This window comes from Canis lupus, chromosome 12 (genome assembly GCF_003254725.2).
Source record: "Canis lupus dingo isolate Sandy chromosome 12, ASM325472v2, whole genome shotgun sequence".
Taxonomy (NCBI): domain Eukaryota; kingdom Metazoa; phylum Chordata; class Mammalia; order Carnivora; family Canidae; genus Canis; species Canis lupus.
Genome location: NC_064254.1, coordinates 68,060,282 through 68,077,070, shown reverse-complemented (window position 1 = coordinate 68,077,070; position 16,789 = coordinate 68,060,282). Strand labels below are relative to the sequence as shown.

At 40.0% G+C, this 16,789-nt stretch overlaps 1 protein-coding gene across 3 annotated transcripts in view; it reads left to right on the top strand.

Moving 5' to 3' along the window:
- REV3L (REV3 like, DNA directed polymerase zeta catalytic subunit) overlaps nucleotides 1–8,102 on the top strand; it is a 177,297-nt gene extending 169,195 nt beyond the window's left edge. For all 3 annotated transcript variants that reach the window (XM_025444798.3, XM_025444797.3, XM_025444799.3), the window contains exons 31-32: nucleotides 467–676; nucleotides 6,961–8,102. In XM_025444798.3, the coding sequence (XP_025300583.1) occupies nucleotides 467–676; nucleotides 6,961–7,101 (351 nt within the window). In that variant the 3' untranslated portion in view covers nucleotides 7,102–8,102. The remainder of the gene's footprint in view (nucleotides 1–466; nucleotides 677–6,960) is intronic.
- Nucleotides 8,103–16,789: the final 8,687 nt, after the last annotated feature.

The window sequence follows — 16,789 nt, the reverse complement described above, 5'->3', positions numbered from 1 at the left end:
TTTTTCCCAAAAGAAATATATATATAGATATACATATAGATATATGTATATAGATAGATAGATATCTGATGATATTAACACTTATGTTCTGTGAAAGGAAGCATTTTGTTCATTTCTATAGCCCCATTATCTAGAACAGTACCTGACGTATAGTAGCTACTCAGTATTTGTTAGATGAATGAAATAATGCCTTACAAAGGTTTTGTAAACCTGTAATTAGCATGACAGCAACTCAGCTGTGAAGCTGGATCAGACATTTTTTAAGGTTTTCATTTTAATTCCAATATGGTTGACATTACAGCATTCTTTTAGTTTCAGGTATACAATATATATATATATAGTGATTCAACAATTCTATCCATTACTCAGTGCTCATTATAATAAGTGTCTTTAATCCTAATCATCCATTTCACCCATCCCTCAACCCATCTCCCTGAGACTTACTTCTGAATTGCTGTTTTTATAGATCCAGAAAGCCACCAGCTCCTCTCGAAGTGAACCTGAAGGGCGAAAAGGCACTATTTCACAATATTTCACTACTTTACACTGTCCCGTGTGTGATGACCTAACCCAGCATGGCATCTGTAGTAAATGTCGGAGCCAACCTCAGCATGTTGCAGTCATCCTTAACCAAGAAATTCGAGAGTTGGAACGTAAACAGGAACAACTTGTAAAGGTATGACCTTATTTGATAGAATCCCAAGCAATCTGATTCTTTAGGGAAATGTCAGTGCTTGAGATACAGTTTGAGATATGAAACTGGTGTGAAAAGTGGAATAAAGGTTCTAAGTTAATAAATTTTAAAATATTAAAAATATCATAATTGAACTAAATTATTTAAAGATGGCTTGATTTTGGATACTAACCCTTTATCAGATATGTCATAGGTTGCCTTTTAGTTTTGTTTCATAATTTAATTTTGTTTTTATGGAATAGTGTATTGTGTTTATTAAAACTTAGAACTACAATGTTCTATCCAATTTCTCTATCATATCTACTTAATATTCTCCCAAAAATCTGGTTGTCCTAGAGAATTCCTCATAAACTTGGAATGTTCACAGGTCTGAGAGTCCAGATAGAAAATAGTTGACATGATTGAGTCTTAATCTACGTCAGAGAACTCTTACAAATGAGCAAACTGACACAGAGGGGTTAAGTAATTTGCCCTATGTGACACTGCTAATGAGCAGCCAGGCTGCAATACAGACATAAAAGGCAGGGATGATTTTTCAAATGTGGGAAAGCTAGCAGCAACAGAAGTCTCTTGGAATAAGTTGGAAAATCTGAAGAAAAATTATCTAGCACATATTTTAAGAACAAAGTAGTATATTTCTTAAAGGAATGATTATTGTATCTCATACCATCATATTTCATGTGACATTTTTAGCTTTAAGACTAGAGAAAATTCTGGAGTGGAGTTTGTTTTGTTCTGTCTTGTTTTAGAAGAGCAATATATAAAGTTATTGAAATGTTTGAAAACCAGCCAAAATAATCGAGAGGCAGTGTGATTTAGTGGAAATGAATCAGGCTTATAATAAAGACATCAGGATTCTAGTTTGGACTTCATAATATTGTCCTTGTCCTTTGGCCTGTTTTATCAGAATGCTCTTCGAGAGGCCCCGTCTAGCTGCAGCATCGTAAATTCTTTTATACAATCATTCCTCGGCAGTCCTAATGTGATCCAGACCCGTGTGTGAAGGCCAGGCTCGTGTGAAGGCCAGGCTCCGCACCTTGTCCTCAGGGTAAAGAAGCCTTTGAACCAAGATAGAGTATCAGTCCACAATTTCTTAGTCAAACTTAGCTGCCATGAAGGTGAACGAGGGGAAAGAAACAGTGTCTTAGGAGACTAGGCTCTTAAGAATTTGAATATCACATAGATGATTAAGGGTTGATAAAGCACAGACTATTTCTCCTCCACCGTTCTAACTGCTACAGTTTGTACCGGCAGAAAATTCTTATGTTTTAGAGAGGACAGCCAGTCATCCAGAGTCCATTAAATAGACTCATTAAGGAAGGTAGAATCATAAATGTATGATTATTTTGATGCAACCACAGAAGCCTAGCTTGTTGAAATAAGTTGATTTTTCCCTCTCCCTTGCACCTCCTAAGTAGTTCTTAAATACCCTCACTTTCCTTCTTCCCTTGTTATCATCCTAGTCCAAACTGCCATTCTCACTCCTAAACTACAACAGCCTCCTACTCACACCCTCTGCCATGCTCTCCATTCTTTAAAAAAAAAAAAAAAAATTGGGGCAGCCTGGGTGGCTTAGCGGTTTAGTGCCTCCTTCAGCCCAGGGCATGATCCTGGAGACCCGGGATCGAGTCCCACGTCGGGCTCCCCGCATGAAGCCTGCTTCTCCCTCTGCCTGTGTGTGTGTGTCTCATCAGTAGATAAGTAAAATATTTTTTTTTTAATGTATTTCTTTGAGAGAGGAGAGTGTGCATGTGCAAACAGGAGGGGCAGAGGGGAGAGAGAGAAGCAGACTCTCTGCTGAACACAGAGCCTGACCCTGGGCTCAGTCTCACGACCCTGAGACCATGACCTGAGCTGAAATCGAGTTAGAGGCTTAACCCACTGAGCTACCCAGGCGTCCGGTCTTCATTCTTGACACTAGCTAGAGTGATATTTTAAAAGTACAAGTCTGGTGCTTTTTCTCTCTCTGATAAAATTCAGACTCCTTAGTATGCTTTATACATCCGTCTCCGTTCTGGTGCCTGCCTGCCACCTCTCCATCAGATTGCTCACCCGTCCCCCTGTTAACACTACGCTCCATGCATACCATACTGACGTCCTTTAGGTCCTTGTACACACTTTAATTTCTCCCCTCTTCTGGCCTTTAAAAATCCTATTCCTTCTGTCCAGACTGCTTTCCTCTACCACCATTAATCATCATCTGTGAGGATCAGCTTAAACCCCTAGACCAGGGATCCCTGGGTGGCGCAGCGATTTAGCGCCTGCCTTTGGCTCAGGGCGCGATCCTGGAGACCCGGGATCGAATCCCATGTCGGGCTCCCGGTGCATGGAGCCTGCTTCTCCCTCTGCCTGTGTCTCTGACTCTCTCTCTGTGTGTGACTATCGTAAATAAATAAAAATTAAAAAAAAGGGATCCCTGGGTGGCGCAGCGGTTTGGCGCCTGCCTTTGGCCCAGGGCGCGATCCTGGAGACCCGGGATCGAATCCCACATCGGGCTCCCGGTGCATGGAGCCTGCTTCTCCCTCTGTCTATGTCTCTGCCTCTCTCTCTGTGTGTGACGATCATAAATAAATAAAAATTTAAAAAAAAAAAAAAAAAAAAAAAAACAAAAAAAAAAAAAAAAAAAAAAATTAAAAAAAAAAAAAAAAAAACCCTAGACCAGGTGAAGCCCCCCCTGCAGTGAGCCCCTGCTGTAACCCCTTCTGCTTTGCTGTGGGGATGTGTATGCCCCTCTTCCCCCACTAAACAGTAGATGAGCCCAGTGAGGGTAGAGGCCCTGCCATTCTGCTGCTGCTGAGACGGCTATGCCTGAGCAGAGGCCAGCCGTGATGGCAGTCTGTAAAAATCTATTGAATGAACGACCAACTTCCTGCTGAATGCATAGTTGAAGCCGCAGTATGTCACTGGAGTGATTTACCAACCAGTTTTCAGCCACTTTAATAGTTTCATGGTTCCAGTCAGTGCAACCACTGAAGTCACTGGGTGTTCCCAGCTTCTGTTTTATAGGTTGCTGCCCTGGTAATAGCAACCAACCCTCATAGAAAGTTCTCTTGTTGGCTTCTATTACAAGGCGCAAATGTGAGCAGGACCTCCAGAGCACCACTGAAGTCAAAGGCTGTGATTGGTCTCTTCCCCCGACCTTCTATCTTCTGCCGTCAGTAACATAAACTGCACTAGTTGGCACCATCAATTTAACTAGAACCTCTGTTAATATTAGGTCTTATTTTATATTAAAATACAGTTGTTGGGGCAGCCCGAGTGGCTCAGCGGTTTAGCACCATCTTCAGCCCAGGGCCTGATTCTGGAGTCCCAGGATCGAGTCCCACATCAGCCTCCCTGCATGGAGCCTGCTTTTCCCTCTGCCTGTGTGTCTCTACCTCTCTCTCTGTCTCTCATTAATAAATAAAATCTTAAAATAAATTAAATTAAATTAAATACAGTTTTTGGGGCACCTGGGTGGCTCAGCAGTCGAGCATCTGCCTTCGGCTCAGGGTGTGATCCCAGGGTCTTGGGATCGAGTCCCACATCGGGCTCCCTGCATGGAGCCTGCTTCTCTCTCTGCCTGTGTCTCTGCCTCTCTGTGTCTCTCAGGATTAAAAATAAAATAAAATAAAACACAGTTGTTCTTTTCATCAGGATGACTTTATATATATTATTTGTTGTTTGGGAGGGAGTGAGAAAACAAAGAGGGAGTGGGGGGCACAGCAGAGGGAGAGGGAGAAACAGGCAACCTGCTGAGCAGGGAGCCAGACACGGGGCTCAATCCCAGGACCTTGGGAGCATGACCTTAACCGAAGGCAGATGCTTAACCAACTGAGCCATTCAGGTGCCCCAAAAATACAGTTTAAAAGAAGGGATGCTGTTTATAAATAAGTATGGTTCATCATCTTTCAAAAGATATTTTAAACTTTGAAGTTTTTTAAAAGAATTAAAATGTGTATGTCCTGTGTACTAAATAATCTGTAGAAATATTCATAAAGCAGAAATTATAGGAGACATAAGAAATAGGAATATGAGTAATAGATTTCATATGCCTCTCACTCAGCCCAAGAACAATCAGGTGATCAAAAAAGTACAGTTATAGAAGATATAAACAACGTAAGGTAAACCTTATAATTATCAAACTCTGAAATCCAGTATTATAGAACACAACTTTTTTTCCCAAGCATTACAGAATATTAAAAAACTGACCCTATCTTGTCTGTAAAGAAAGCTTTAATAGATTTCAAAAAGTTAGAAATATTACATTTTATCAGTACAGTGCTATAAAGCTAGTAATTCATCATAGACAGCCATAGCAGATCTCACAGAAAAATTCATCACCTTAAACACTTTTAATAATAAACATGAATGAATGAAAATGAATGAAATAAGCATCTGAGGACACCTGGGTGGCTCCGAGGTTGAGCATCTGCCTTTGGCTCAGGGCGTGACCCCGGGGTCCCGAGATCGAGTGCCGCATCAGGCTTCCCACAGGGAGCCTGCTTCTCCCTCTGCCTGTGTCTCTGCCTCTCTCTGTGTGTCTCTCAGGAAAAAGTAAATAAAATCTTAAAAAAAAAAAAAAAAGCAGCATCTGATTGGCTTACTTTCATATTTTTTCAAAACTTCTCAAAGGATAGCAAAAAGAAAGACTAAAGCAGACTTTTTTTTTTAATGTCCACCTCCTTATGAGCTAAAAAGTTAAGTATCCAGGTTGTGGTGTTTCAAGTTTTAAACAAAAGCTGAATTGAGCTAGGGTGCTCAGGGTTTAAATCACCAGTAATGGATCTTGACACTAAACATTGAGTTAAATTTAAAGAGGCAAGTAATTCCATCCTAGCTTATTTATCAGATAAGCACGGAGTGCATAAATATTGATCCATTTGGCCTGGCACCTGACTACGGCTACAGCACATGGAGCTGCAATACAGAAGTTCTATATTTGGGAATAGATTGGAATCTCCTGGCATAGACTCCTTAGTGAAAGGCTTTCTAGCAAAACAGCCTCCTTAGTCTTCAGAGAGCTCCCTGCGTAAGTACAGTTTCTCAGCACTTGTCTTGGGCAGTATCTTCATCTCGATACAGTGACCAGTGTGCTCAGGAAGACGTGCCCTTTAATTGACTGGAAGATACTGGGGCAGAGAACAAAAATGCTGAGACCTCTCTAAAACAGAAGCTCTTTGATACAGATCAGAGAACTACCTAGAGCGTGTTTGATTTCCCTCCTAGAAGATCATCTTGAGGCGAGGCAGAGCTATTTGGTATCCATTTTGTAAATCACTTGGATAAACTATTCAAATAAAAAGTCCAGCCTGTATTTGCTTGACCCTTGGGTCCACACTAATATCCTTTTTAATTTTTTAGTATTTTTCATGTTTTACAATCTTTTTAATATATATGTGACTTGAGACTTTAAAATCCGATCATTGTGTTAGGACATTATAATGCTTCTCTGTAAAAATTGCCTTATTACCTTTAGATCAAATATTAAACATCAGAATCACTTACAGGCCCTAAAAAGTACAGATCCTTAGGCTCTTTCACCGGGGAGTTTCATTGGTGGGATGGGGCTCGGGTGTTAATATATTCTTAAGCTCATATACACAGCACGGTATGAGAACTGCTGGTCTAGGCTACTACTCTCTGATTCCTATCTTTTGGTTTTTTTCCAAACTGACATTTTTTTTCTTTTCTGAAATAAGAAAAATGGATAACTTTTTTATTATTGACGTCTGAAAAAATCTGAGTAATGTGGAAAAAATAGTGTTTATATTTCATTTTAATGGTAATTGGGTAGCTTATTATGATCTTAATATCCCATTGACCCTTGAACAACATACGGGTTGGGGTAATTACCCCCTCCCAGTCAAAAATCCACATAGGAATTTTCATGTCCCAAAAACTTAATAGCCTCCTGTTGACTGGAAGCCTTACTGAGAACATAAATAGTTAACTCACATTTTGTATGTTACATGGATTATATACTGTGTTGTTAGAGAAAAACTTTTTTCTCTAGTTCATTTTAGTGTAAGAATTTTGTGACATTTGTAAGAGTATTGTAACAATTATAGTAGTGTACTGTGAAAGAAAAAAACAATCCGCATATAATGGACCTGTGCAGTTCAAACCCATGTTGTTGAAGGGGTCCTGTAATATCTGTCAGGGTAGGCTAAGCTTCAGAGATGAAAATTAATGAACCTTTCTGTAATGATTGTCATTTGTCTGCCAGTAAACACGTATACGTAGGAACTTTCCTCTTGTTTTATGTATTCCTCTTATACTTTCAGATATGCAAGAACTGTACAGGGTGCTTTGACCGACATATCCCGTGTGTTTCTCTCAACTGCCCAGTACTTTTCAAACTCTCCCGAGTAAATAGAGAATTATCCAAGGCACCATATCTCCGGCAATTACTAGACCAGTTTTAAATTGTCAATATCACAAAATTCCAGGTGCTATTTTTTTCAGTGTTTACCACTAAACTGTTGTGCATGGTGCTTTCTCAATTTTCATCGAGTCAAGTATGTTCACTGTCTATTATCTGAAGACTATGAAGGCTTTCATGCTAACTGAATTAAAAATTGTCCTTGTTGATCTCTGAATAGCTCACTTCTTACAATGTACAAATTCTTCATCCTTTTATAATGTATGTGTTGAATTTGCTCCAGTAAGTGTAACATCTTGTAAATCCATTTGAGTAGATCATATTTACTTCCCTGTGGAAGGAGCACTGAAAACCTCTTTAAAAAAAACAAAAAAAAAAAAACAAAAACAAAAAAACATTCGTGTGTTTTCCTTGAACTGTCTGTATCAAGACGTGTTACTTAGAGATACCCATTCACTTTATAATTTTGACTGCGAAATATTTTGTAAATACACTTTTTTACTTTTCAAACAACTGAGTAAAATAATGTGCAATGAATTTTATACAGATGATTTTCAAGTTGTTAGGTATATTTCCTCTAGGTTTTGCTTGACTCAAAGTAGAGTTGTTATTTTGATCAAACTGTGCAAACAATAGTACCATGTGTAGCATTTTGAAACGTTATTTTCTAAAACAGCTGTCTTGCTTTAGCTATTCCTGGGGCATTGTGAGGAACTGTGCAAAGACATTTTTGTTACAAACCTGTGGGCCTGTTGCAATACTTTAAAAATAAAAAATTTTATTCCATTTTTGCTTGTTTTGTATAGACATTTCTATTGCTTCTAAATAATGCTTAAAATATTTTCTTTCCTTATGTACTGTACAGTTAATCTTATTTGCCATCATCTTGAACACAAAATGTGTATTTAGAATATTTGTATAACTGTATAAAATAAAGGAATTATGTGGTCAGTGCATTGTTTTCTAAACTGGAAATCATTTTGTTTTAAAAGTTAATAATGGAAACCATATTAAAGTTGAATAAAATATGAAATATGGCTATGATTTTATCTTGCTATAAATGATATTCTCCATCTGTTTTATAAGCCTCTGTTGGTTACATCTCAACCCTACTCTTTTTTGAATTTTGATGCTGCAAATTCCCTGACCCAAGGATTGAGGATTTTTAAAAAAGTAGCAGAAGTAGTCTAGAAAAAATTGAGCTCTCATCCTTTTTTTGTTTGTGTGCACTTTCATTAATATACAATTAATTGTGAAGCCAGGACTTTTCGGAGGGAAAGCAATAACTACACTATTCCTTTTTAAAAATTAAATGCCCGGGGATCCCTGGGTGGCGCAGCGGTTTGGCGCCTGCCTTTGGCCCAGGGCGTGATCCTGGAGACCTGGGATTGAATCCCACGTTGGGCTCCCTGTGCATGGAGTCTGCTTCTCCCTCTACCTGTGTCTCTGCCTCTCTCTCTCTGTGTGACTATCATAAATAAATAAAAAAATTAAAAAATAAAAATTAAATGCCCATTTTTTTTTAATAGAAAACAGTTCTTATTTTAACATAGAAAGCTTATCTGGTTATATACCAGAAAGAGATCTTCCGTTGCCAAGTCAGGACTGCCAAATACTGGGGGAATTCGCTTCTAGAAATTAGAATCAGAGAGATAGATGCTTGCTTCTACCTTGCTTCTGCACATATTTCCCCGAAGTTCTGCAGAGACAAACCCCACTTTGAAGGATTTTGTGCGGGAGCCTGGGACTGGCCCTCAGAATTGGGATTTTCTTACCCTTGCATGGCGGTCGCTGGTGCCAGGAGTCCCACTTGCCACGGCCTTCTCAACAGAATAACCTCTCTCGAGCTCCTCATTACTGAGCACAGCCAGACTGGTCGGTGGTTATCAGACCGCGCGCCCCAGCTCTAGTTCTCCCCCTTCCCGTGGGAAGTCCGCCCCGCGGACACTGTCCTCACGATCTGTGGCCTGCCTTTTAATGAGATTAATTCGCTGTTTCAGTAACTGTCATGAGTGTTGAAACTTGGCCTTATTTGACCAAAAAAAATATTTTGCAAGAAGCTTGCACACTCATAATCCTTTCCCTGCCTTTTCAATCAGCTGTTAACAGCTCTCTCACCCAGGCCACAGAAAGAAAACTTCATCTCTGAGTAACGCTGGAGCGACAATGTCCTTAAATATCCCCGTAGGTTTTTTAAGACCTCATCTTCTCACCAGTGCCTTTCCCTAGACATGAAGTATTAACAAAAGCGACTTACTGCCCCTGCAGACCCGGTTGGCAGTGGAAGGCAGACAGGTGCTGAACCTGGAATGTTCCATTCTGTTAAGTGTTGGAGGAAGGCTGGTCCAATGGGGAAAACCTAAAGATGTGAATGCAGGGCAGTTCGAGAACATTTAGGGGCGGAGTCCCATGAGGGCGGAGTCCCATGAGGGCCGGGGCCACCTCTCCCTCAGCCTCAGCAGGTACACGGGCCCCACCACCAGGCACGCTGCTCTGATGACCTAAAATTCTCTTCCAGGGCTAGATTTTATGCAGGAAATTCTTAGAGCTATGTCATCTCGATCTTCCCATCTACTCCGCTTTCATTTCCGTAATAACCGACCTACAGGAATATTCCTTTAGGGCTTGTCGAATACGCTTTTAAGTTCATTTCTCAATTTCAGAGGAGTATTTCTTAAGATGTTTACATATTTGATTTTATGAAGGAACGTGGCTGCAAATGGCATTAGGCTGTGCCAGGAACAGAGGAGCACGAAGGCAGTGGTGCACAGGAGCTAGTTTTAGGCTACATATATCCCAGGCTCAGCAAGACTTGGAGGCCAGTGCCTGGTGTGCGCTCCGGAGACATGCCATAGGCCCCTTGTCAATTTCCCCTGATAGGAAGAGATGCGTTGCCTTTAGCCATTTGGGGTTTCATAAAAGTGAATGAAATCTAATATCATTAGTGCCCCAGAGTTCTGCTTAATAAATAGCTTTTTACAGGAACAGTCATGAATGGTTTCTAGCATTTAAGGTCTGAGGAAGAAATCATAAGCACTGAACCCACTGTGTCTGGGTCTTGTAGCCCTGTCCATACCCGCAGCTGTTATGTCACTTTGGCCAAGTTCCAAGAGTGGCTTATAGAACAGAAATAGGGGAATGGCTCGGATTTATAAAATCAGGTTCTGTGTATACCTGGGGAGGAGAGAATGTGACCAGGAAGATTGAGGAGGTGTTTTTAAGTCAAAATGCCTTCTTCTTGCCTGAATCTTCACCTGAACCTGCTACTGATGCCGTCGCAGGTGCCTTCATTGGAGGAAAGGACTGGGAGGTTCCAAGGGAATAGCAGGCCAGAACTAAGGAGACCCATGCCCTTCTTTCTCATTATTCCTACTGGGAATGCAACCTCTTGGAAAAGGCACTAATTTGGACATAGAGATTAGGAAGTTTAAAAACAATCATTCTTTGAAAACAGGATAATCCCACTTGCCCTGATTACTTGATGGAGGCTTTATGAATGGGAATATGGGTGGAAAGTTACACAAATGTTAAAGTATTAGTTATTCAATATTTACTGAGAACCTAAGAGGTACCGTGAATTTTGCTCATCTAGAAATACCAAGATAATCCGCTATACTCAAGTATGTCACAGTCTATTGGGAGAGACAGAGAAGTAATGACATTGGTTTCAAGAGGATAAAATAAAAGATGCCTTTGCCTCTCTCTTCTATTGAATGAACCCCAACAAAAAAGAAAGCCAGTATTAGCAAACTCCAGAAAAGCTTAGCAACAGAAGACCCCAATTACTAAAAGGGACCGGGTAGACCTCATGGACCACCTTGACTCCTCATATCCAGGTGACCGCCCCCGCCCCCCCACATACACACACACACAGGTGAGTCCTACTCTATAGCAAATGAGAACCAGAGAGGCACTAAACTTGGAGACACTGGGCACTGATGGGGGCAGACCTAGATACACCCCAGACGGAGATTAACTGGAAGTCCGCACCCTCAGCAGTGAAATGAGACCCTCTGCCCCACACCCTGCCAACGTGCAAAACACCAAAAGCCAAGTCTACGTTCCTGTATCACTGTGTGCTGCTTTGGCTCATATTACAGTTGATAATGTGTGCCGCCGACATTTGATGTCTGTCCATTAAATTCTATATATCACGAAGTCAGAGATCATGTCATTACCCACCACTAGCATAATACTCTCGGATGACTGATAACTGTAGTTGAAAGGTTTAAACTGCCCACCTGGTGAAAAACTGACACTGATTCCCCTATGGCCAGGAACACGACAGGGATGTTTACTCTCACTACTATTATTTAACAAAGTACTAGAAGTCCTAGCCTCAGCAATCAGACGAGGAAGGAAAAAAAGACATCCAAATTGGTAAGGAAGAAGTAGAACTTTCACCATTTGCAGGTGACACGGTACTATATATATAAAACCCTAAAAACTCAACCAAAAAACTACTAGAACTGATAAATGAACTCAGTAGGGTTGCAGGATAAAAAATCAATATACAGCAATCCATTGTATATCTACACACTAATAATAAAGGAGCAGAAAGAGAAGTTAAGAAAACAATCCCACTTTCAATTGAACCAAAAACAATTAAAACCTAGGAAAAAAACTTAACCGAGGAGGTAAAAAACCTGTACTCTGAATACTATAAAACACTAATGAGAGAAATTGAAGATGATGCAAATAAAAAGATATCCCATGCTCATGGATTAGAAGAACAAATATTGTTAAAATACCTGTACTACCCAAAATAATCTACAGATTTAATAAAATCTCTTTCAAAATACCAATAGCATTTTTTCACAGAACTAGAATAAGTAATCCTAAAATTTGTATGGAACCAAAAAAGACCTCAAATAGCCAAAGCAACATTCAAAAAGAACAAAACTGGGGGTATCACAATCCCAGACTATAAGACATACTATGAAGCTGTAGTAATCAAAACAGTATGGTACTGGCACAAAAAATAGACACATAAATCAAGAGAACAGAATAGAGAGCCTAGAAATAAATCCTTGGTTATATGGTTAATCTTCTACAAAGGAGGCAAGAATATGCAATGGGAAAAATACAGTCTCTTCAACAAATGCTGTTGGGGAAAACTGGAAGCAACATGCAAAAGAATGAAACTGGACCACTTTCTTATGCCATACATAAACACAAAATGGAGTAAAATGCAAAATATGAAACCTGGAACCATAAAAATCCTAGGAAACAACACAGGCAGTAATTTCTCCAACACTAGTCATAGCAAACTCTTTCTAGATAGGTCTCTCGAGGCAAGAGAAACAAAATCAAAAATAAACTATTGGGACTACATCAAAATAAAAAGCTACACAGCAAAGGAAACAATCAACAAAACTAAAAGACAACCTACTGAATAGGAGAAGACATTTACAAATGATATATCCCATCAAGGGCTAGTATTCAAGTATATAAAGAATTTATACAACTCAAAAAACAAATAATCCAATTTTTAAAATGGGCAAAAGACATGAACAGACATTTCTCCAAGGAAGACAGCCAGATGACCAACAGACACATGAAAAGATGCTCAACATCATTATCCTGAGGGAAATGCAAATCAAAACCATAATGACATATCACCGGACTCCTGTCAGAATGGCTAAAATCAAAAATACAAAAAACAAGTGTTGGCAGAGATGTGGGGAAAAAGGAATCCTCAAACACTATTAGTGGGAACACAAATTGGTGCAGCCACTGTGGAAGTATGGAAGTTCCTCAGAAAGTTAAAAAAAGAATTACTATATGATCCAGTAATTCCACTACTGGGTATGTACCCAAAGAAGATGAAACACAAATTCAAAAAGATATATGCAGCTTTATGTTTATTGCAGCATTATTTACAATAGCCAAATTGCAGAAGCAGCCCAAGTGTCCAATGAAATGTTATTCAGTCACTAAAATAGAATAAAATCTTGCCATTTGCAATGACATGGATGGATCTAGAGGGTATAATGTTAAATGAATAGGTCAAAGACAAATACCTATGATTTCACTCATATGTGGAATTTAAGAAAAAAAAGAGAAGTCAAAAAAACAGACTCTTAAATATATAGAACAAAATGCTGGTTACCAGAGGGGAACAAACTGGTAGAGGGATGGGTGAAATAGGTAAAGGAGATTAAAATTATGCTTATGATGAGCACTGACCAATGTACAGAATTGCTGAATCACTATATTGTACACCTGAAACAAATATAACACCATGGGTTATCTGAGAGACAACCAAGAGCTAGGAAGGATTAAATGAACGATAAAGTTCATTTCCTGTAGAAAATGACTCCTTTAAGATAAGAGGTGGTTGTTTTATCTAGAAACCAACACAGAGAGCCAAAGAAAATGAATTATCAGAGGAATATGTTACTAACAAAAGAACAAGATAAAACCCCAGAAAAAGGTCTTAATGAAACAGAGATAAATGATTTACCTGATAAATAGTTAAAATAAGTCATAAAGGGATCCCTGGGTGGTGCAGCAGTTTAGCGCCTGCCTTTGGCCCAGGGCACAATCCTGGAGACCCGGGATCGAATCCCACATTGGGCTTCCGGTGCATGGAGCCTGCTTCTCCCTCTGCCTATGTCTCTGCCCTCTCTCTCTCTCTCTCTCTCTCTCTCTGTGCGTGACTATCATAAATAAATAAAAATTAAAAAAAAAACTTAAAAAAAAAAAAGTCATGAAGATGCTCTCACCAAGGTCAAAAGAGCAATGCATAAACAAAGAGAAAATTTCAACAAAAAGATACAAAATATAAGAAAGTACCAAACAGAAGTCACAAAGCTGAAGAGCACAATAACTGAACTGAAAAAATACTCTTAGCGGGGTTCAATAACAGACTAGGTGAAGCCGAATAAAGGACCAGTGAGTTCAAAGACATGGCAGTGCAATTCAACCAATCAGAGTAACAAAAAGAAAAAAGAATTAGGAAAAAAAAGAATTTAAAACAATGAAGATAGTTTATGAGACTTAGGAAACATCAGGAGGACCAATATTTGCAGTATAGGAGCCTCAGAAAGAGAAGAGAGAGAGAAAGGAGTAGAAAACTCGAAGAAACAATGGCTGAAAACTTTCTTAACCTGGGGAAGGGGACAGATAACCAAATCCAGGAATCCCAGAGAGCTCCAAGTAAGATGAATATAAACAAATCCCACACCAAGACAGATTATAATCAAATTGTCAAAAGTTAAAGAAAAGGAGAGGATCTGAAAAGCAGCAAGAGAAAAACTTGTGTATAAGAACACACCATTAATACTATCAGCAGTTTTCATCAGGCCAAAAGGGAGTGGCATGATACACTCAAAGTGCTGAAAGAACAAACTGCCATACAGGAATACTCTACCCAGCAAAGCTGACCTTCAGAACTGAATGAGAGATAAGTGTCCTCCAGACAAGCAAAAGCTGAATGAGTCAACACCACTAGACCAACCTTCCAAGAAATGTTAAAAAAATAATCAGAACTATAATGATTTGTTACCGGATACACAAGATAAAAAGATTTAAATTGTGACATCAAAAACAAAATGTAGGGTGGGGAAGAGTAAAAATAGGGAGCTCTAAAATGCATTCAAATGACACTCCCGTGGAAGATGGTGGCAGAGTAGGAGGACACTGGCTCACCTCATCCTGCAGATACAACTAGATAACTAACAAGTCATCCTAAATACTCCCAGAAACCGATCTGAAGATTGGGAGGACAAATGCCACAACTAAAGGTGAAGAAGAGGCCACACTAAAGAAAAGGAGGAAATGTGGGGACACAGCTTGGGAGAGAAATGGATCATAGCCACTGCAGCGGGGAGGAGCCATGGCTGTAGAAAAGGGCAAGAGACAGTTTAGCACATGGGGGAGTGCATGGGAAAAACATCCCCATAGGAACGGTCTTAGAACACAAGAGAACCTGAATTTCATGAATTCTTGAAACCAGTGGGTCTTAAAGCCTGGAGTTTTAAAGGACATCATGCGGAACACCTGGGTGGCTCAGTGGTTGAGCATCTGCCTTGGGCTCAGGCCATAATCCTAGAGTCATGGGATTGAGTCTCACTTTGGGCTCCCTGCATGGAGCCTGCTTCTCCTCTCTCTGCCTATGTCTCTGCCTCTCTCTAGTAAGTAAGTAAGTAAGTAAGTAAGTAAGTAAGTAAGTAAATAAATAAATAAATAAATAAATAAATAATAATAAAATCATGCTTGGCCCTGGAAGAGCTTGGAGGACATTGGAGCTGCCCTTGGAGAAAGCACTAAGCAAACAGCCCGCAGACGTGCAGTGTGGAAACAGCAATCTAAAGAGCACCTATGGGACACAGGGGGAAGGTTAGTTGCTCATTTCAGAGCATGTCCCAGAGAAGGAGCATTTACGGTGAGATGCCTCTGAGAATAACGGAACTGCCAGGTGCTATTTCCTCCCCTTGCCCCTCAGCATAAACAGAGACACCTGAGGGAACCAGTGCAGGGAGGACCAACGCTCACTATCTAACTTGCTTATGCCAACCTCTGCCCCACTGCACTCCAGAAGAACCACCTTAAGACTCTCAGTTATGCTTGCCTCAGTCCCAGCATGGTGGGCCCTCTCCCCATGAAGACCAGCCCAAACCCCTCCCAACACCACCTCTCCCAACCTGGGGGTTTTGAGAGGCTTCAGTTCTAGTGGCAGTGGCGATGGGTCTCATTTCACAAGCAGACCAGAGCACATCTAATTAAAATTTGCCGCATTCGGGCCAAGAACCAAACACTGCCCACAGCAGGCAAAGAGCGAAAGAGCACCCCTGCAGATAACGGGCCTGAAGGATAAAGCAGCCAGGACACAATAGCAGAAAGTACACAGCACACATTACAGACACTCCCATAAGTGGCAGGGCCTGGAGAATGGGGGACACCACACTGCAGGGCACTACAGCACCTCTTCTTCACAAAGCCATTACCATCAAGAACAGGAGATGTAGTGGACTTTCCCAACACATAAAAATGGGCACAGAGACTTAGACATAATGAGAAGACACAGGAGTTTGTCCCAAATGAAAGAACAGGGAAGGCCACAGCCAGAGATCTAAGTGAAACAGATATAAGTAACACACCTGATGAAGAATTTGAAGCAATGATAATAAGGGAACTCACCGGACTTGAGAAAAGAAGAGTGAGACCAGCAACACCAAGATAAGGAATAATATAGCAGAGATAAAGGGCTTAATAAGTGAAAAAAGAAACGTTCTTGAGGAATGAACAACAGCCTGGAAGATGCAGAAGAACTGATTATTGACTTAGAAGCCAGAGTAATGGAAAATAATCAAGCTGCACAAAAGAGAGAAAAAAGAATTATACAAGATGAGATTAGACTTAAGGAATTCAGTGACTCCATCAAAGATAATAACATTTGTATTATAGGAATCCCAGAAGAAGACAGAGAAAAGTCATACCATGCACCTTTTTTGGTCACAATACTATGAAACTAGAGTCAACCACAAGAAAAAATCTGGAAAGACCACAAATACATGGAGGTTAAATAATATGCTACTAAACAATAAATGGATCATCCAGGAAATAAAAGAAGAAATTTTAAAGTACATGAAAACAAAGGAAAATGAAAACAACAGTTGAAAGCCTTTAAGAGCAACAGCAGCTCTGAGAGGGAGGTTTGTAGCAATACAGACTTACATCAAGAAGCAAGAAAAATCTCATATAAGCAACCCAACCTTACACCTAAA